Below are 22,472 nucleotides of genomic sequence, written 5' to 3'. Positions count from 1 at the left end.
GGCTTGCTCCGCCCTCGGAATTTGATCCGCTGGACGGTCGCTAGACTCAATCGCTGGAACAGCGGTGAGTCTGGTATACCAGGCAACCTTTGTAGTGTTTCTCAAAAAAAGTTGCCTTTTTTTCTCTGTGTTTTCATGGAGGCGAACAAAATAGTTAATCGACTTGTTTTGAAACGTGAGCAAATGCAACTGCTCACATCACATTCAAGAACTGCTCGGATTTCTAGCCATCAGCTACCTTGCTGTCTTCAACAATCTGTTGGGATAAAACACGGGGAGGATTGACAGTCTCTCATATGGATGAAATGGAAAGGACACTTTCGTGTATATTGACACTTGACGACTCTAATCAAATGATGTACAGTAGACGTGCTGGGGTCCACATTTTCGCGGACAGCAAGATGGCTAATGGCTAGAAATCTGAGCAGTTCTTGAACGCGACACGAGCAATACCTTGCTCATTTGCACATGACCGCAACCTTCTACCAAAGCAGCGCTACCGTGTGGTGGATGTCAAGAGGAGCACCATCTAAGGAGGTGACTGTTACAAACTCCGCCCGACGATGTAAAAAAAAAAAAAAAAAAGCGATATCGGATAACTTCTCGCGGAACACCTGACGATCTCTCACTGAAAAACACTGACTTAAAGGACTGCATTATTTTAGTTTAATGTTTTGTTTTTTTAACTTAAAATTATACTTATGTTCCAATTTGCTAATATGTTTTGAAAAATAAAAATCCTGTTCATTGGAAAAAAGTATTTATTTATTTATTTATTTTTCAAACCCAGATATTTCAAAGTAACACATTTTAGAGCTGTAAATACAATACTGTGATACTGTAATATTTTAGCTTAATGTGATCATCCCGCAAGAATATCATACCATCATACTGGCACATGCCTAAATTAAAGTTTAGTAGCTTTTTTAGTAGTGTTGTGCCAACATACAATGCGAAAAGCTATAGCTGGGCTAAAGAATTAATGTAGCTTGATGTTGAACATATTACATAAGCGATAGATACACATCCAGATAGATTATTCACCAATATCCAGGCATGAAGAATACTTTACCTGAAAAACTTGTAATTAGTGCTGCACTGATATTATTTTTTTGACTCCCGATACCAATTTCGACACCTGGTTTGTGGTATCGGCCGATACCGATACTGTACCATTACCACATTTTTTGGAGAAAAAAAATCTTTTAATACTTAATTACTGCATACTCACTTGAATGTAAAGTAATAATTGCTACCATGGCTTGGTCAGACACTGCTTAACTGATGGCACTAGACTACCCTCCCACTTCAAATGGATATTATAATATTTACCAATTAAATTTAATGGCAGCAGTTGCTGTGAAGTCCATTAGGATCTTTCGATTTTTCAGCCTAAATGAATAAACTTGATTAAAATTGGACCCTAACCCAAACCCTAAAACTGAACTGACTGCCCAAAATAAATGATGTAATCATGGACGTAGCTCATACAAATAGAACATCTGATATGACTCACTAGCGCATATTCGCTCTAATCTGTGGAAACAAATCCAACAGGCGAAGCTTGTGTAGTACACACAGCTTTTTTACCAACATGCTGGATAATCTGATTTTGATGATATTCTCCTACTCGTGTTTTCTAAGATGCTCCAGTTTACCAAGCATCATCTCCCGATGAGGAAGCTCTCGTTGGCACCGCCAGAGAGCTGGGCTGGGTCTTCCTTTCCAGAACCAGAGACGTAATAAACGTCTCCGAAATGGGTGTCACACGTCACTATAAGCTACTAGCATTACTTGACTTCACCAGCCATAGAAGACGGATGTCGGTTTTGGGTGAGTGAATCAATGACTCTATGCCTCACCCCCACTCTTTGAACTGCTTTTTGGGGGTTGTTCTCAGTGCTTTGCTGGTTTTATTCCCATCTGATGCAGTCCGGGAGCCGGAGGGGGCTTTAAAACTCTACTGCAAGGGAGCTGACATAGTGATACTGGAGAGGCTGCAGAGGGACTGTCCACATCAGGAAAGCACTGAACAAGCCCTAGAGGTCCGTACATCTACACAAACATGCTGTTGGGCACAACAATAGGTTGAACTGCAAAACATCTACTTCTCTGAGGGCCACTAATGGAAATTTAACAAAACAGACTGCTACATGTGACCAGATAAGTCAATTCTTGTACAATCTGTTCAGAGTAACTGTTAACAGTGGGGGAAGCGACTAACCACTCTATAGGTATACAGTACATACAACTTGTATTTTTTTTTCCAGCTGTTTTCCCGGTCTTGTCTGAGGACCTTGTGCATTGCCGTTCGATCGGTTTCGGAGATGTCATGGAATCAGTGGAGCAAAACTATGGCTCAGGCTGCTACCATGGCGACCTTCGACCGCAACGCCTTGCTGGAGACGCTTTATGATGAGATGGAGCAAGATCTCCAAGTAGGCTCGCTATTAAATATTACATTTTTTTAAATGCTGTTTAAATGATGTGTTCATATTGATTGGCAAAAACGTTCTTCAAATTTTAAAGTGGACAGTGATTCAAAAGCTATTTTCTTTTAAATTCATGAGCATTGTTGAGACGAGTATTGTTAGGACCAGTGTTGTCAGTAACGTGAGTGACGCGTTACAGTAATCTGATTACTTTCTTTCAGTAACAAGTAATCTAACGCATTTATGTTTCCAAACCAGTAATCTGATTAAAGTTAGTTTCCTTAGTGTCTGCGCGTTACTATTTTGTTATTGCCTCATAATGGATGTAGAATGAAGAATATTGTAGTCATGTACAATGAGCATTTTGAATAGAAAATGTTAGGAAGGTTCCTGCCCCGTGTTAGTTTCCTTGGTAACCGCTCATAGTTCTTCAAGTTTTGGTCTTGCATTACACGCGCTATGTGTTTTGGGACTGAGGAAGGCGTGAGGAACACTGTGCACATTCGAGTCGAGTGCAGCCACCTGTTGGGATGTGCGAGGGAATGTTGATCTGTGTGCGTCCATGAATGAACGTATTTTTCCTTCATTCTGGAGGGTTCCAGTGATAAGTTGGAGCCCCTAAATGCGTAGCTATTTCGTAGCTTTGCAGTTGCAAAGGCGGTTAAGCGGCGACCACTGTTTACATCATATTCGTGATGCACATTTATGCCAAGAGGTGATGTGTTCGTGTAGCATCTTTCGGATGTGTTGTGAATCCGACTGAGTGTAAAGTGCTAAATTGCCTCTACGTTTTGTGGCCAATTTGACCGCGTGTGTGTACATGGTACTTCCGGGTTGTGCGTGCGCATCCGCGCCTGCCCCCACTCTTGTGTTTATTGTCCTGTGCAATTCATTTGTGTGTTGTTGATGTTGTGCAATTTTCATGATTTTACTTTGCCACTACTGCTATGCTGTTAATCCTAACTCCTAAACTCTAACCTGGAATTCAGAATTTTTGACATTAGGTTTAATCTTCAAGTTAGCGGGATTTAATTAGTTGGTTCCATGCAGTTTGTCAGTTATTTGTTAGTTTCAGGGCTCTTGAGTGGCTAAGCTAGCACGATGGTGGCTGAAATCAACTAATTAAACCTCCGCTAACTCGATGATTAAGCCTTATGTGAAAAATTCTGATCTTCCCCTTTGAATTAAATTATCGGAAAATTAATTACATGCGATGACATTTTTCTATTGTTATTCTTATGTTGAGGCGGCACAAGGAGAAAAATTGGTAAAATGTAACCGATAAATTACTTATAAAGTAACTTAGTTACTTTGATAATAAAATTAATTAACTAGATTACTTTTGTGAGGCGTAATCAGTAATTCAATTACTTTTTCAAGTAATCTGTGACAACACTGGTTGGGACCACTATGAAAGGGTGAAAATGAATGTAATTTGTCAGTATGATTTACATTTCAGTTGCCATTGGATGAATAGAATTGTCACTGTCCCTTTTACAGAACTCAAAGTGAATTTACAGTGGGGAGAACAAGTATTTGATACACTGCCAATGGGTTTTCCCATTGGCAGTGTATCAAATACTTGTTCTCCCCACTGTAGGTCTGATTTTTATGATCTGTAGCTTCTAGGGGTTACAGCGATAGAGGATCGACTCCAAGAAGGCGTTCCTGAGACGATTTCTCTCCTTCAACAAGCTGGGATTAAAGTATGGGTTCTTACAGGAGACAAAAAAGGTATGGGAATCCAAGTAGGAAAATCAAAATGCGTACGTAGTTAGGGTGTAACGGTACATGTATTCATATTGAACCATTTCGGTACTTAGTACTCGGTTCGGAACGGAGGCTACCGAACGAGTTTCTGACATAATGTAACCCTTACTTTTCGAGGCTGTGAGTCGATCGGGTTACAGTTTCTTTGTGTAGATTATATTTACTTTGTCTTCTCTAATATAATGAGGGCCAACACGGTAGGACAGTAAGAAACGTAAACAGCGCGACAATGTGGCCGCCGCGAGAACGCAGTGAAACGCGGCCGTTAAAGTCAATCAGCCAATGCACACCAGTCGCAGTGCGGCCGCGTGTTAGACGCATCCCAGAAACGGCTCAACGCGATGCATGCGAAAAGAATGGCAGAGTTTATTATTTGATGCAAGACACGGCCCTCCTGCATCAATACTACTAGCTAGCAGACCGGAAGTCACTTGTGTAAAAATACGGTGGATGTGGATCCGGTCGATTTTCAAACTAATATGCAATCGTAACCCACTTTTTGAGTCCATCAGATCTCTTGAGTGGTAGATCAGGGCACAGTTGACTTGTCTTTGTTGATTTACAGTTGTCTTCTCTGCTATAATAATAATAACCAACACGGCCCCATATTCAATACAAAACCCTCCTACCACAACAAAACAAACAGGAACTAATATTCACATAGGAACTAAAGTTATACAACATAAAATATACAATATAAATGAATACTACATCCCATTTGTAAAATACAGACACATAATAAAAAAAAATAATAGCCCATTTAAATAAAATACATTGAAATGAGCTAAAACACCTGTAATTAAATAATACGAATAATACACAGATCCTGCTTACACAATTAAATTTATTAATTTCTGTGTGGCGCTTTAACTTGAGAAAATCCACCAATAAAGCTTCTGAAACCGTTCATAAGAAAAAAAAATGGAGGCATTTCATTTGTAAAATACATGTTAAAATCTTTGTCATTGGGATTGCTTTTCTCTTTAGCACAGGACTTCTTTTTTCTTCTTTCTTTCAGAAAAAAAACTGACCAATACGGGGGGTCTGAAATGCAAATTGTTGTTGGATTATTATCTTTAAACACCCACTACTTTTTGAGCAGAATTCTAGCTTTGTATAGGCTACTGTTTCTATTGTTGAAAGCACAAAAGTGTGTAATAAACAACTATCACATTTATATTTTGCATTTTGTTTTCTTACTGTACCAAAAATGAACCGAACCGTGACCTCAAAACTGAGGTACGTACCGAACCGAGATTTTTGTGTACCGTTACACCCCTAGTACGTACACAAACATGTATTTCCTAATTCGTTGTTGTGGTTTCCACCTACAAGAAACGGCTATCAACATTGGATATGCATGTAAACTACTGGATCCCGATACAAGATTACTGGACTGGCAGGAGTTGAGGTCAGTCGTGATTGGGAATAAAGAAAATGAATGTATTGTATTAATGATTTCATGTTTGATTTATAACAGGCAGATCCTTCAATCGCCAGACCCTGGGGTCCATTTCCTGAAACTCAGGCAGACAGATCTGTGGACTGTTCAAAAGGCTGCAGTACAGACTGCTGTGGTTCTTACTGGGCCTGAGCTGGTAAACAGAAATATAGTCATCAATTCTCCAACAAGCTTTATCTCATCAAGACGATGCAGTCTGCTACAGCAGCCAATAGGGTGTACTGTCATATAGTACACGGCAAAACCATCATTTGTACCGCGCAATGAAGTTCTTATTCTGTCCATTCCCCTGCAAAAATAACAAAGAGATCATAAATAAAAACAAAATTTAATAAGAGGACAATTGCGATTCAAAGCAACTACCGTATTTTTCAGTCTAAAAGTCGCAACAGCCAAAAAATGCGCAATGAAGAGGAAAAAAACAAGTCACATTGGAGTATAAATTGCATTTTTGAGGGAAATTTATTTGATAAAATCCAACACTAAGAACAGACATGTCACCTTGAAAGGCAAGTTAAAATAAAAATAGAATGGAGAACAACAGGCTGAATAAAGTGTATGGTATGCTAACGTTACACAATTATCGTTCTCGGCTGCATATTTCATGATTTGTAGTTTGTAATTTGCAGAATATGATTTTCTTTTTGCTTTTTGTTTAGCCCTTCTCAGTTGTTTTTCTTTTTTTATAAGTTACCGCCAATGTTGAAGCACTGGCCTTGAGCGCCCATTTGTGGTTTAGTGTGAAAGTAATATGTGAAATGATATACTAACATACAACACTAACACATACACTCACTTCGAGCACATAAAATAATCAGTAACTCAAAAGTCATTTTGACCTAGAAATGTTATACAGTACGTAGGGGCCATTAAATAGTTAACCTGTTATATTCTTTACAGACAGAATTTGACCAAAGACCAGAATGGGCTGCCAAATTCATGGGCATTGCACAACAATGTCAGACGGTGTTGTGCTGCCGGGTAACACCTGGCCAGAAGGCAGACATAGTTACTTTGGTCAGGAAGCACACAAGTTCCATTACTTTGTCCATCGGAGATGGTGCAAATGATGTAAACATGATCAAAAGTAAGGGAACACAATCTCACACTAAGTATATTCAGTTTTTTTTTTTTACTCACGTTTATAATGTGACTTTAGCTGCCCACGTCGGTGTTGGATTGGCAGGAGTGGAAGGAGGTCAAGCTGTGCAGAATGCTGACTTTTCCCTATCCAGGTTCCGATTTCTGCAAAGGCTGTTGCTGGTTCACGGACGCTGGTCATACCGACGAATATCCCTCTTCCTGTGCTACTTCCTCTTTAAGACCTGTAGCTTTACACTAGTGCACCTGTGGTTTGGCATCTTCAATGGTTGCAGTGCTCAGGTGTGATGTCCGAACGAATTTAAAAATTATATGTCAAATATTTGTTCCTCACGTAACGTTTTGGGGTATATTCATGTTTTAAGCTATTATTAATGCATGAACAAATATGAATCATTTTCTTTCTTTCTTTTTTACAGTGTTACCACTAAAAATATTGTTTCTGTCTTGCAGTCTTTGTATGAGACATGGTTCATCGCATTTTACACTGCCTTCTACACATCATTCCAGATTATGTTTGTGGCTTTCTTTGAAAAGGTAATTAATTTGGCTTTCTTTAACTGCCATTGATAATACTAACATATACAGTGGAGCAAATAAGTATTTAGTCAATCACCAATTGTGCAAGTTCTCCCACTCTAAAAGATTAGAGAGGCCTGTAATTGTCAACATGGGTAAACCTCAACCATGAGAGACAGAATGTGGGGGGAAAAAAACCACAGAAAATCACATTGTTTGATTTTTAAAGAATTTATTTCCAAATTAGAGTGGAAAATAAGTATTTGGTCACCTACAATCAAGCAAGATTTCTGGCTGTCAAAGAGGCTCTAACCAGGTCTAACGAGGCTCCACTCCTTACCTGTATTAATGGCACCTGTTTTAACTCATTATCGGTATAAAAGACACCTGTCCACAACTTCAGTCAGTCACACTCCAAACTCCACCGTGGCCAAGACCAAAGAGCTGTCAAAGGACAACAGAGACAAGATTGTAGACCTGCACCACGCTGGGAAGACTGAATCTGCTATAGGTAAAACGCTTGGTGTAAAGAAATCAGCTGTGGGAGCAATTATTAGAAAATGGAAGACATACAAGACCACTGATAATCTCCCTCGATCTGGGGCTCCATGCAAGATCTATCCCCGTGGCGTCAAAATGATAACAAGAACGGTGAGCAAAAAATCCCAGAACCACACGGGGGGACCTAGTGAATGACCTACAGAGAGCTGGGACCACAGTAACAAAGGCTATTATTAGCAACACAATGCGCCGCCAGGGACTCAAATCCTGCACTGCCAGACGTGTCCCCCTGCTGAAGAAAGTACACATCCAGGCCCGTCTGCGGTTCACTAGATAGCATTTGGATGATCCAGAAGAGGACTGGGAGAATGTGTTATGGTCAGATGAAACCAAAATAGAAATTTTTGGTAGAAACACAGGTTCTCGTGTTTGGAGGAGAAGGAATATTGAATTGCATCTGAAGAACACCATACCCACTGTGAAGCATGGGGGTGGAAACATCATGCTTTGGGGCTGTTTTTCTGCAAAGGGACCAGGACGACTGATCTGTGTAAACGAAAGAATGAATGGGGCCATGTATCGAGAGATTTTGAGTGAAAATCTCCATCAGCAAGGGCATTGAAGATGAGACGTGGCTGGGTCTTTCAGCATGACAATGATCCCAAACACACAGCCAGTTGTTCAATATTGATTAGCTGCAGCTGCAAATACTAAACTAAATGCACATTCCATCTCCGCTGCAAATTGTTGCGTAACCGGAAGAAAACTAAAGGAATTCGAGAAGAGTCCCCCAAAACCATACAAACACAACGCAACACCCCTCTAGTGGTTTGGCGGTGAATTACAGAGCAACGAGTTCCCTTGACGTAGAACTTTAAACACTCATTGACGACATAGGGTCAACGCCATTGCTACACCGTCACCGCAACGCAGAAGCATAAATTAGGCTTAGGCATTATTTCATAATGTAATTTTCCTTTACCAGCAAAATGAAGAGTGTGCTGTCAATGAAATGGATCAGACGGAGTTAGTTAAGTGATTGGCTGAATGGATTGTGGAGTCTGGCTAGCTGCGCTAGCATTTGATAGCATCACTTTCAGAGTTACTCAGAGAAGTTGGAACCAGTTGGATAGTAATGAATGGCTTTTCACTCAGCCTATGTGAGGATTTCAGTAGCAGTGTGTTTTTGATCAGATGCTTTCTGGAAGTTTACCTAACAGTTCATTGACGCTACCAAATGCTAGCGCAGCTAGCCGGACTCCACCATACATTCAGCCAATCACTTAACTAACCCTGTCTGATCCATTTCATTGACAACACACTCTTCATTTTGCTGGTAAAGGAAAATTATTTTATGAAATAAAAAGGCCATTTTGGAAAAATACATTATAAAAAAAATAAAATAAATGTTTGGTGTTTTTTTTATCTTGTAAAATCTTATTTTGCTGAAAAACTAAATTAAAAAAAGGTTATTGTGGAAAAAAGCATATGAAATTTAAAGAAAATACTTTGTGAAAAATGCCTTTTATCTTGTAAAATCTTTTTTATAATAATTTTTTTTTTTTTTTACAATTTATGGGCCATATTTCACATTTTGTTATTTATCAAGGTATTTATTTCAAAATGTTGTTTTTATTTTTTCAATTTGGACTCTCTGGGGTTCCATACTCAACTGTTACTTTTGCCAGCCAATCAGATGAGATTTACATGACAAACTTAAAGCAGTATCGTGGTGGATCAGGCCATTTCGTAGTATAAATGGAGGGAACACATCACACCAAAACCAAAACAAAAATTAACAAACCAATGAAAGCCACTTATAATAATGAATTTACTACCACATAGAAAATAAGCTAACTTATTCAAAACAATGTGCAAATTATGAACCAAAGGCTTATTAAAAGCTTCCTGCATGAAAATTCTAACCCCCCTTGACACTGCAGACTTGGTATGGTCCAATTAACCTGCTCTATATGAAAGGCTCAATCCATTATTTTCACTGTTTGCCTCCAAGTCATCTGAACCTGACAGTAAATGCAAGGATTTCATCTTTTTAGGTAAAAATTAACAGCTTTTGATCTCATTTGATGAATGTGCAAACGCTAATTGCTGGTTTGTTATTCACGCTCCCGTTTGAGTCGAGATTCTGATAACAAATTGTTAAAATGTTTAACGCATCAGCATTTAAAGATTAATTTGCAGCTAAATGGTGGGTGGTTTGTTTGAAATTAGCTACATGCACATTAACTCCACTGGATGAACCTCTATGGATCCTTTAATTTCAACCAAGTGTGCTAACAAAAGCTAGAACTTATGGTAAGTCATTTTTCTGCAATTGTATTAGCTATCATTGCCCTAAACCTAAAGCTTTAATAGTCTTACCTGCTACCTATCTTGAACACTAGCCCCTGTCTAGGTAGCTTTAATGCTAGAAGCTAGCGCAAACCTTCTCCAGATATACTACTACTTGTCCCAAGCTAATAGTATTTGTGTTGGGATTTGATATCGAGTAAATCTAATGGTAATACTAGCTTAGCGATAAGGTCCTTGCTAAAGTTAACACAGATAGTTACTGGTTTTATTACTCGTCAACTAAGGTTGGCATTAGCTACTCCTAAAACATGAGTCAATGTGATTTTCAAGTTACTGTCTGACTTTTGTGTTTGTAGAGTATTTATAGTTGGCATACTTTTCTTAAAGCGGAAGTTCGGGATTTTTTATATTAAGGCTTAATTTTCAAGTTACTGTGGGTTTAGTTAGTTGTTTGAGTCGATTTCAACATATTCCGTTTCGTTTGCAAGTTATTTGTTAGTTTCAGGGCTCCAGAGTGGCTAAGCTAACGTGAGTCAATGGCACCATTATAGCATGCCAATAAAAAACAACAAAATCATGAAAATCATCGATGACCCATGCAATCAGTAATGTTGGCTATGTTTTCAGGATAAAGTTATTAAAACTTATGTCAATAATTGTAGTGTGAACATCAGCATTTGTAATCCAGAAGCTCTGCAGAGGAGCAGGGCGGAGTGATATCACATCGGTTTTTTTTCACCGCTGATTTTTTATGTAGCCAGCAGCAACTGACCAGTTTATATTTTTCCTCGTTCTTCATAGGGAATTTGTGGAAACTTTCCTTTGCCCGTTTCTTCTGTATGTTTCCACAGCCTCTAAATGCACATTTCGCCATGTTGCCGGCCATCAGTTAACTCAACAGACTGATGCTGTATTTGAGGAAGGTGGGAAGTCAGAGTTTCCGACCTCTAATCTGGAAAAATATCATTGGTACGCCTCCACTATTTGATTGCTTATGAGAAGTCAGGTTTGCTGGAGGTCAAAATGTCTTTTGAAGGCCAAAATAAAAAACGACTTGTGACGATCAGCCATCTTTGCTGTTTACATTCGCTTGGAATGCTTGAAGGTTGCAACTGGTACCCTCCGAGCGGATTAAGTCCGACTTCCCACCTTTCTCGAATGCAGCGTGAGAACGAGTGACCGAAGCACTCTTTATTGGGGTTGTATTATGCATCTAAGAAAAAAAAAAAAGTCCTGCAGAATGAAATGAATTACAACAGTTTGGTGTGACATTGTTTTGGCCGTATGGGTGTTTTGAAACAATGATCTGTGTTTTGAATTTATTTGACTATGTTGGATCTGTAGATCTGTATCGTTTTTTTATTGGCATGCTATAATGATGCCATTGATTCGCGCTACCTTAGCCACTCCAGAGCCCTGAAACTAACAAATAACTTGCAAACAAGACGGAGTTTGTTGAAATCAACTCCACCAACTAACTAAACTAGGGCTGCAGCTATCGAATATTTTAGTAGTCGATTAATTGATGGACTAGTTAGTTCGAATAATCGAGTAATCGGATAAGGAACATGAAAAATTCAAATACCTGAGCTGAGTCTCAAACGGTATATATTTTTTTCTAAAAATAAGGATCGATGTACAACAAAAGAACAACAGGCTATCTTACATAGAAAAATTCTGCTAGCTTAAATGCTATAAAATGCTAAAGTTTTTTTTACAATGCTCTTAACAAATGGTTCAGACAAATATTCCCACATAAAAACGGCTAAAAATACCAATAAACTAAATTATGAATGACATTAGCTCAACCAAAAACTTACGTTGGTCTTAACAGAGAGCAGTTGGATTCGGCCATGTGAAAAGAGGCAGACCAGAGGGCAGTGTATCCACCCTAATCAATAAAACTAAATGCAAAAACTTTCAAAATAAACCATTACAACGCCACTTTAATTAAACGAATACTCGAAGCAACAAAATTTAATTCGAATATTTTTTTCTAATCGAATACTCGAGTTAATCGATTAATCGTTGCAGCACTAAACTAAACCCCTGCTAACTCGAAGATTAAGCCTAATATCAAAAATCCTGAACTTCCGCTTTAAGACCTAAGGGCTATCTTTAAGGTTTTCAGTGTAATACAATATTATATCATTGGAACTTTTAGACTGAATATTTTTTTATTACAGATAAAGAAGCCGGGTCCAGTAAAACAAGACGAGATGACAGTATATCGTCTATCAATGTTGCTTCACTATGGCACCAGTTACTTTATATGAAACCAAATGATGTATTTGTTCCTTTTTGAGAACCTTAAGACATCTAAATAAAAGTGCAACCATTCAACAGCTTTACTGTGGTTAGTTTATAGTGGCAACAGCCTCACCAACCACATCCTTAATAGTAATTTCATTGTTGCATTGAAGGACGTGAGTGCAGAGAACAGCCTGAGGTGGCCTGAACTGTACCAGTGTGGGCAGAGGCAGGAGCTTTCCAATCCCCTAATGTTGTTCGCGTCACTTGTGTACGCCCTCTATGCTTCACTTGTTCTCTTCTTCATACCCTGTGGAGTCTACTACAACACTGCCATCGACTACCAGACCATGGCGGTCACTGTGTCCATGGCAGCCGTATTTACTGCCAACATAGAGGTCAGAGTCGCACACGTAGAATAGAACACCAGTATTGTTATTTTACTCATGCTCAAGATGACGTCGGTTCTGTTCCATCAGATCGTGCTGTTGACCAAACACTGGACAAAGTACAACATTGGAGCTGTTTGCGTTTCTTTGCTGCTCTACTTCATCTGTTCAAGGATCACTCACAGCAAGTTCTTATACCAGAGTGCACCTGCTGATTATTTATTTTACGGTACATATCTACATTGACCAAGTTTTTTTTTAATTTTTTATTTTTTATTAACCTTTATAGAAAAGTGACAAAATGGTTGGTTGCCACACACACCGATAGCCGTCAAATCCATTTTTAGCGTGAGGTTTCAGTGATCGTTCAGTTGAAACGGAACGGACGTTTATCGCCGTCAATGGCAGCTAATAGTTAAATACTGGGGTTGAAAGTCATCAATTTCAATACGATATTATACTGATTTTTTTTGTATGATATCGGCTGATACTACAAAGTCTGTCACAATTTTATTCAAGGGCCTTTGATTTAAAACAATATATGGCGGAAAACACTCAGGTGACTTGAAGTTCCGCTATGAGACCCCCAATTTGGCCAAATTTCAAAATTGTCCAATATGCATGTGTGATATATCATTGGAAAGCTTAAAATCTCAATTTTCTGGTGGAAGAATAAATTTTGACAGGACGGCATTTTTTTTTTAAAAAAAAACATGTTTTTTTAAATAGCAAAACCCTATCTGGAGGTGAGAGCACGCGAGAGCAGAATTACAGACGCCATGACTTTAACGAGATATTATCGCGTACTTACGTTGTTTCGATCCAAAAACTCCATTTCGCATGTATCACTAAGTGTCAAGACACAGCTGTGAATGGCCACAGCTAGATTTTTGGGGGATTTAATGGGTGAAACATGGTAATATAACAAGGGTCGCAATGGAGAAATCGCAGACATCAAGGAGTGGTCGAGATTATCTTTTTCTTATATTTACTAGGGCTGTCAAACGATTAAAATTTTTAATCGAGTTAATTACAATTTGAAAATTAATCGTAATTAATCGCAATTCAAACCATCTATAGAATATGCCAAATTTTTCTGTAAATTATTGTTGGAATGGAAAGATAAGACACAAAATGGATATATACATTCAACATACGGTACATAAGTAATGTATTTGTTTGTAATAAGAATAAATCAAGATGTCATTAACATTATTAACATTCTTTTAAAGCGATCCATGGATAGAAAGACTTGTAGTTCTTAAAAGATAAATGTTAGTACAAGTTATAGAAATTTTATATTAAAACCCCTCTTAATGATTTCGTTTTAATAAAATTTGTAAAATTTTCCATCAAAAAATAAACTAGTAGCCCGCCATTGTTGATGTCAATAATTACACAATGCTCATGGGTGCTGCAGCCGTTAAAATCAGTCGCACCCAAGCACCAGCAGAGGGCGATAAAACTCCAAAAAACACAAGTAACAAGTGGACTTTGCACTGTTCTGTCATTTTAATCTGTTTGAGCGGGGCATGTGCGTTAATTGCATCAAATATTTTAACGTGATTAATTAAAAAAATTAATTACCGCCCGTTAACGCGATAATTTTGACAGCCCTAATTTTTACCCTTTTAAATGTTTTTCTTTTTAGTTTTTCTTTGTTTGGATTGATTATTCATTATCTAACATATCGGGGAATACGACAACAAACAAAATGCGACAGTAACAAAAAAATTAGGGCTGTCAAAATTATCGCGTTAACGGGCGTTAATTAATTTTTTAAATTAATCACGTTAAAATATTTGACGCAATTAACGCATGCACTGAATGACCAGCTCGCACATTGCCTTTAACAGATTACAATGAAGCCGTTTATGGACATTAAGAGTGAAGACAATGCCACCGGCCGCTTGGGGGCAGCGCCGTTCCATACGAATGTTATTTCTTCTAAACGTGGGAGAAATTAGTAGTTGTGAGATGTGTATGCTGTATGCACAATGCAATGCAAATTGCTATTTGTGCTCCACACATATTTCGGTAAGTTTTCTCTCTTTTAGTGGCAATTATGTGTCTCTTGTTGTATTTTGGGTAAGATATGTACAGAGATATGTATTTTATAAAGTCGAGTGGACACAGGCGTTCTTTGGACCGCGCCGTTTATTGGCATAAGCTTCTCATTCACAACAAACATTAGTATCGTTTAGTGAAAGCACAACAAAAATAATATTCCTATCTCTCTCAAAATAATAATGTTCACAAAAAGAAAAGCACTTCAGTCTATAGTAATGAGGCCCTATTGTCACAGTTAAACAACAATGCAAAATGAACTGGGATTCCATATCAAAATAGCTATGCAAAATACGCGTAAAACTTACTCAGACTTTGGTCACTCTATTCTTATTATTGTTATTTTTATTCTTATTATTATTATTATATTAACTCAACTTTTGATTGAAATTTTTACAAATTTTATTCAAACAAAAACATGAAGAGGGGTTTTAATATAAAATTACTATGACTTGTAACTATAACAGTTGTCTTTTATAAACTATAAGTCTTTCTATCCGTGGATCACTTTAACAGAAAGAATGTTAATAATGCCATTTGTGGATTTATTGTTACAATAAACAAATACAGTACTTATGTACAGTATGTTGTATGTATATATTCGCCTTGTGTCTTATCTTTCCATTCCAACAATAATTTACAGAAAAATATGGCATATTTTAGAGATGGTTTGAATTGCGATTAATTGTGATTAATTACGATTAATTAATTTTTAAGCTGTAATTAACTCGATTAAAAATTTTAATCATTTGACACCCCTAAAAAATATACAATTTAGCAATAGTTATGAGGTAGATATCCGTGACTTTTTTTACAGACACCAATTTTTTCATTGTGGTGTAATTTGTTTAATAGTTTAAAATATGCGAGTGAATAATTTTTTTAAGTAGTTTTTTTTTTTAAACAAAATATTAGACATCAATTAATGATTCTACCCTAAAAATGAGACATTTTGAATAATAAATATAATTACTTACCTTGTTTTCATGGCTGGGATCAAGCAAAAACGGTTGCGCGACGTCTGTAAACGGGGGTTTCCAGGGTAAAACAGGCAAATTAATTACAGTTTGGGGGCTTAATGTGCCATGAATCTGCTATAGCAGCATATAGACATATTGTTCTATCAAACACATCAGTTGTTTTGGCTTAAAATACAGTAGTTTCTTTTAAAGGGGAGTGCAAGAGCAGAAACTGCTTTTTCAGTCTTGTCTGTGTTTTCCACCATATACAGTATTAAAACAGGTGTTGGTCAAAAGTGATTTTGTTTTCCCAAATTGCCTTGTGGACTATATATTTAGTTTCCCATTAAAGATTGGCAAACGAATACAGGATATTTCCCATTTTGCTTCCCAATCCTTCATTTAGGAAGTTGACTCTCGCTGTAGTTCTAAGTAGAGCTATTTCCCAAACATACAAAACGTATTCTTTTAAAAAGGAGCGCAAGAGCAGAAACTGTTTTTTTCGGTCTTGTCTGTGTTTTCCGCCATATACAAAAGCAATCAATTGACAATTTTGTTGTTGAAGCATTTGAGACATTTGAATGAAAATCATTCTTTTTTAACAATACTGCATATCTAAGAGATGACGATGCTGATCACTGCTTTGCATTGAGATCAATTATGATTCGATTGTGCTGCACCAATAAAGATAAATCATGTATCGTTTTACACCTATTTCTATAGACCACTGTAATTTGTGAGCTTTGGTGTTTTGAACAAAGTATGCTATAGATTCACATTTTAAGACAACTGGATGGTCTTTTGTATTACAGTATATACACAAGTTTCCTGAGCGAAACATGGGCGGCAACATCTTGGAAAATTTCTGCTCTGAACTTCCGTTTTCAACAAAACATCAAGGGTTGCGGCTGAAGTTAGCAGTGTGTTGACGAAGCCAAAATCTAATCAAAGGAACCCGCTGACTCTCCAAAAATGGATTTAGCACAACGTAAACAAGGGTCCAGGACTTTCTGTGCTATGCGTGGCTGTGCGAAGTCCTGGCAGCCCCTAAATACAGTATATAGTTTGAAGGGGAATGTTTTTATCACCAACCAGCTACAAGCTACATGTATCGTGCCACACGCCTTACATCCCAAACCAGCAGCAGACAATATTTCAAGAATATGGATCACTTCTCTAAACTTAAAGGCTCCACCTAAAAGATTGTTTGTTCTTATCACTTCGTGGATAAGAAACCCACCGAAGAACATCATTTCCCCGGAACTTTGGTTGTGTTGTTGTTGTAGCAGCTATAGCAGCAGCCGTAGTAGTAAACATTGTTAAACTTTATAATTACAATCATCATCGTAATATGAATAGCAAAGGCAAGAAAGTCGTTTCTTGTGACAGATTTTAGTTTTCATATTTTCGGAGAACATGCCTTCCATGACACAGCGGCAGCATGACGACACTAACGTCCGGGACACGCGATACATGCAAAGCTTGCAGTTTCGACGTCTCCCTCATTTGTTACCAGCCCCCATGCTTTGTGCTACGGAGCATTGAGGCACTGGAGTCAATAAAATAAGATGATATTTTACTTGTTGTCACCCTCGGCCATTTCTTTTTGTTGTCCTCCCATGTCGAGATTGCAGAAGGATGCAGTATTTCCAAAGTGTTTTTTCAGAGTTATTAGTGAGTGATGCCACTCCAGCACCATTGCTGTCAATGTTAAATAATGTGAAAACGGAAGTCTCGAGCAGGAAGTAAAGCAGAAGTACATTGGAAACTTGTCTATACAATATGTCTTTAATAAAGTACTGTATTTTGCTGTATGAAATTTATGGATTTTACTGTGTTATTTCTGGGCTTTTCAACAGGCGCATCTGACGAGGCCTTTGCGAATCCAGTCGTTTGGCTCACAGCTCTTCTCACTGCCTGGACGGCCGTGTTGCCTTCAATGACCTTTCGCGCCCTCACTATCATCCGAATTTCCCGTGGCAAACTTAAGGTAAAACATGTCCAATATTTGCTGCGGGTAAAATTTCACTCCAATTCCAAATCAATACAGATATAAATTCCACCGAGATTTCTTTAGGGTTAACTTCCACTGGATTGTTTTCTGGAAGTCCTTTTCATAGAGATATGTTCTTTACCATTATAACTTCTGGTTTAACATAGGTCAGTGATAATCAAGTGCAATTACTGAGGATGCATAAAATTATGAGTTGTGTCACTGTATAGACTTCATAACATTGACGGAGTGCGGGGCCGATTAATAAGGTGCCTATCTCAGTCAAAGCTGATCGAGTGGAAACACAGACAAAGAGCTTTTTACATTGAAAACTCTTGTGAATAAATGCTTAAATCCCTGAATTCTTTATAGATATGGACGTAAAACAGTCTCGGTTCTTGGTTAAAGGCAAAAAAACAGGCAGTTAGCATTTATTTTATGTAAATGTCAAATGTGCTGCTAGTCTTTAAGCCACTGTGGGGTCGCCTTATCACCACAAAGAGCTTTTCTATGTTGAAAATTCTTGTGAATAAATGCTTAAATCCCTTAATTTTTCATAGATATGGATGTGAAACAATCTCGATGCTTGGGTAAAAGCAAAAAAAAAAAAAAAAAAAAAAATGGGCAGTTAAAATTTATTTTATGTAAATGTAAATATGTCGAATGTGCTCCTAGTCTTGAAGCCACTGTGGCGCCACCTTATCTCCACAAAGAGCTTTGTACGTTGAAAATTCTTGTGAATAAATGCTTAAATCCCCTAATTTTTTATAGATATGGACGTGAAACAGTCTCGATGGTTGGGTAAAAGCAAAAAAAAAGAAAGGGGCAGTTAACATTTATTTTATGTAAATATGTCGAATGTGCTGCTAGTCTTTAAGCCACTGTGGCATCGCCTTATCACCACAAAGAGCTTTTTTATGTTGAAAATTACTGTGAATAAATGCTTAAATCCCTGAATTCTTTACAGATATGAATGTAAAACAGTCTCGATTCTTGGTTAAAAGCAACAACAAAAAATGGGCAGTTAGCATTTATTTTACATATCTATGTTGAACGTGCTGCTAGTCTTTAAGCCGCTGTGGCGCTGCCTTATCACCACAAAGAGCGTTTTACGTTGAAAATTTTCGTGAATAAATGCTTAAATCTCTGAATTCTTTATACATATGAACGTAAAACAGTCTCGATTCTTGGTTAAAAGCAAAAAACCGGGCAGATGGCATTTATTTTACGTAAATATTGCGAATTATGACGCCACTGCCGGAGCGGTTAATTTCTCCCACTGATTTTTTTATTTTATTTAATTTTTTTTGTCGTTTCAAAATGCATGCATGGTACAAAAAAACATAATAATTACCTTGGATCCTCAAACAAATCACTCCCGAGACAATCCTTCCTGTTTGTATGCGATACAGCTTATGTACTTTTTCCAACCTAAATCCAGAGTTGGATTACTGCATGGAGTGTGGGACGGCCCCCTACTTGAATGTGTGGCGCAGTGTCTGGGGAATGTGTTCCATCAATATCGTTATGAAGTCTATTGTCACTGCTATTTTTTCTTAACTCCCTGTCGTGTACATTACTGGGTCATTCTACATTTCAAACCCTTTGTATATCAAGGTTTATGATCAAAACCATGCTATTGAAAGCAAAAACCATATACCTTCGTGCAAACCTTACGCAACTATAAATTGAAGATTCAGTCTCATCAGCCATACGGCAAGTTACAGCTGCTGATTTTTTTTTTTTTTATCTGGTTGTGATACAGGTTCACAGCGTGTCCCACCAGTCAGTTGAAATGAAATCTGAGTACGGAAGCAAAACTTCTCTTTACCGTTCTTCGTTGACCATCTGAAGCTCAATTGTCAATTCAGCACAAGGGATTGTCTTTCTAGGACTGTCACATACTGTAGATGTAACTTGATGGCCACCATGATGAATCCAAGGATTTCCCGCCAAATATTTAAATGATAAAACTGTAACATTGTAGTTGTGCACTGTTAGTCCATCTCCAGAGGATAACTCAAGTCATAATATTCTAACATGTATGCAAGTATATACTTTAATATCAAGAATGGAATTCTACAGTTGAAAAAGTTATTTAACTGACAAGGTGCAACATTTCAACACTCATTATTCAGGTAGATTTTACAGTGTTGTGTGCTTCTTTGAAGAGGACACCAGAATGTTTGCAGACTAATTTCTATCTTATACAGTAATGCTACTAGTAATGTCACTTGGTGTAATTTACACAAAATTGCACGTCTAAACTAGAGGTGTGCAAAATTTCTGCTTCTTAGATTATTCGCGATTCGGCCGTGCAAGATTCGAGAATGATTCACAAACACCCAAATTTCGATTATGGAAATATGTCAAGTAAAGCGGAACTAAAACACAGGCATCACGGTCTTCAGGACGCAATGAGGAACGGACTGCATTGCGTCCCGAGAGTAAATATCATGCTTGCCATTACACAGGTAATAACAAAGCTCAACTCACGGCTCTGATTCAACTCATGCCGCTAGACAAAAAAACAATAATACCTCACTGCTGCCGACAGCCGCTACATCAGGGGTGGGCAAACCGGTCCTCGAGGGCCGCAGTGGGTCCTGGTTTTTGTTCCAACTGACCCAGCACAGATAGTTTAACCAATGCGGTTTTAGCAGAAATGAGAAGCACCTGACTGCAATCGACTGATTGCACTTGTAAAACAGCAGATTGGTGAAAAGGTGTCCTCTTAATGGGTTGCAACAAAAACCCGCACCAACTGCGGCATTTGTGGAATTAATTGCCCACCCCTGCGCTACATACTACGTCCACATCATGCTACGGTAGGTAATAGATATCATATGTATATAGAACTAGATGCAAAATGACAGACTCAACAGCGTTAGCAGCACATGTATTGAAAACTAAATGGGAAATGACAGACTTGACGGCGTTATTAACCAGCCGCCATCTTAAAGCAGGAGACTTCTCTAGAAGGCTCTGTTGTAGCGAACCTAATTAACTTTTTATCTAAAATACTCCTAAATCGGCAAAATCTCTCAAACAGTTTTAAAACCTTCACATGTCTAAAGTAGACAGAAGGGGAATTATGGAATAACGGGAGCAATTTTAACAATATTTATTATATGGGTTTCGCACTTCACCAACTTAGCTGTATGGATGCTCCAATCAAAGTTTCGTTGTGCTTTTTGTAACAATGACAATAAATATTCTGAATCTGAATCTGAACTTTAACGGTTCATTCACAACATTAAATTAATTGAATGTAGTTTAAAGCTGCTACAGAATGGGGACTTGAGTATTTTATTTACTGCTTTGAACTGTTAACTTGATACTGAAATTGTCGTTTATTTAGGCTTTTTGTACAATTTTTGTAACTAATGTACGAAACATTGAAAGCAACTAATAGCTTGGGGGTTTGTGGGTGTCATCAATAATCGATTTATAATCGAATCGTTGCCTCTGAATCGTAATATTAATCTAATCGTTAGATGCCCAAAGATTCTCACATCTAGTCTAAACATTATCCTTTAAGTTCCTTATACAGTTAGAAAAAACGTCCGATATAACGATTTGTAGACATGAATATTTGTATAACTCTTGATCCCTGTATTTCCATCTCTCTCCGTCTCCCCGACTCATTTCCCTCTCTTGAGCTCTTTCCGCTCTACCTTTCTGGCTGTGCCTGTCTCTCTGTATATCTCTCTTTGTCTGTTAAATGTGGTCTCTGGGATGCGTTAATTACAAATGTTAAAAACAAAAACGATGCGTTGAACACATTCTTGTCACCACTTGCATTCCAAACAAAGAATATCTGTCAGTGCACGATTTCCCGGTACATTGATTACTTTTGTCCTTTTGTCATTGTACCTTTTAAATGACCATGTAAGTAAGATGTCTACAGTACTTTATGTTGATTTGTACACTTCGTATTGAATTGTTATTATTCCAGGTGGAAAAAAAGAACATCCGAAAATGTCACAGTAATTCAAGATCTGTCCAATTTTGGCCTGGGATATTTTCTATGTTTTTCTACTTTTTGTATTGAAATGCAATTAAATGCATTTTTCCAGAGTTAATAACATTCCCGTCTAATATTTGTTTGTCGTCTACTAAAATCTTTTCATGTGAAAATGTGTAGCTTTTTGGGAATAACATTAGATGATCAAAATATGATCAAGATGAATAAATGTGAATAAGGTATATGTGTTTGTGGGTACGTGTACGTGTGCATGCATGTGTCTATATGTAAATACATACGTGTGTGTGAATATATCTATTATATTTTTTTCCCCGCACACCTACTTTTATACTGTGTTACTGTGACTATGCAATGCAGTGGCGGAACAACTGCAAACAGGCCCGGGTGCGATGAGCATAAATGGGACCCCCCGAGTGGACCGTCCAATGGGGGGGGTGGGGGGGGGGTAGCTGGTGAAATATTTAAAGATCTCTCCACACTTTCACAGGCCCCTCAAGACGATCATCCGTGGTGGGGGATGCAAGTAGATTAAGTAAGTTATTTTTGCCTACCCCCCAGACAACCGGCCAAGCAGCTGGCAGGAATATTTTAACACGTAGGCCATGTTTACACGTAGCAGGGTATTTGGCAAAAAGAACTTTTTCTGCGGTTTGGCCTATCATTCACACCCACATTTCGGGCATTGAAAACAAGGGTTCTTAAAAACTCCAAATTTAAGATATGCGAAC

At 37.9% G+C, this 22,472-nt stretch overlaps 1 protein-coding gene across 1 annotated transcript in view; it reads left to right on the top strand.

Moving 5' to 3' along the window:
- Positions 1-21,905, top strand: part of atp8b3 (ATPase phospholipid transporting 8B3) — a 67,198-nt gene extending 45,293 nt beyond the window's left edge. The window contains exons 15-27 of the mRNA XM_057841184.1: positions 1,645-1,833; positions 1,933-2,045; positions 2,271-2,438; positions 4,055-4,166; positions 5,538-5,613; positions 5,683-5,800; positions 6,565-6,751; positions 6,824-7,047; positions 7,219-7,302; positions 12,522-12,746; positions 12,828-12,966; positions 17,623-17,753; positions 19,522-21,905. Coding sequence (XP_057697167.1) covers positions 1,645-1,833; positions 1,933-2,045; positions 2,271-2,438; positions 4,055-4,166; positions 5,538-5,613; positions 5,683-5,800; positions 6,565-6,751; positions 6,824-7,047; positions 7,219-7,302; positions 12,522-12,746; positions 12,828-12,966; positions 17,623-17,753; positions 19,522-19,608 — 1,853 coding nt within the window. The 3' untranslated portion in view covers positions 19,609-21,905. The remainder of the gene's footprint in view (positions 1-1,644; positions 1,834-1,932; positions 2,046-2,270; positions 2,439-4,054; positions 4,167-5,537; positions 5,614-5,682; positions 5,801-6,564; positions 6,752-6,823; positions 7,048-7,218; positions 7,303-12,521; positions 12,747-12,827; positions 12,967-17,622; positions 17,754-19,521) is intronic.
- The last annotated feature ends 567 nt before the right edge of the window (positions 21,906-22,472 follow it).

Source organism: Corythoichthys intestinalis, chromosome 7 (assembly GCF_030265065.1).
Source record: "Corythoichthys intestinalis isolate RoL2023-P3 chromosome 7, ASM3026506v1, whole genome shotgun sequence".
Lineage (NCBI taxonomy): Eukaryota > Metazoa > Chordata > Actinopteri > Syngnathiformes > Syngnathidae > Corythoichthys > Corythoichthys intestinalis.
The sequence above is the reverse complement of the archived record's forward strand: the minus strand, read 5'-3'. Positions and strand labels throughout refer to the sequence as shown.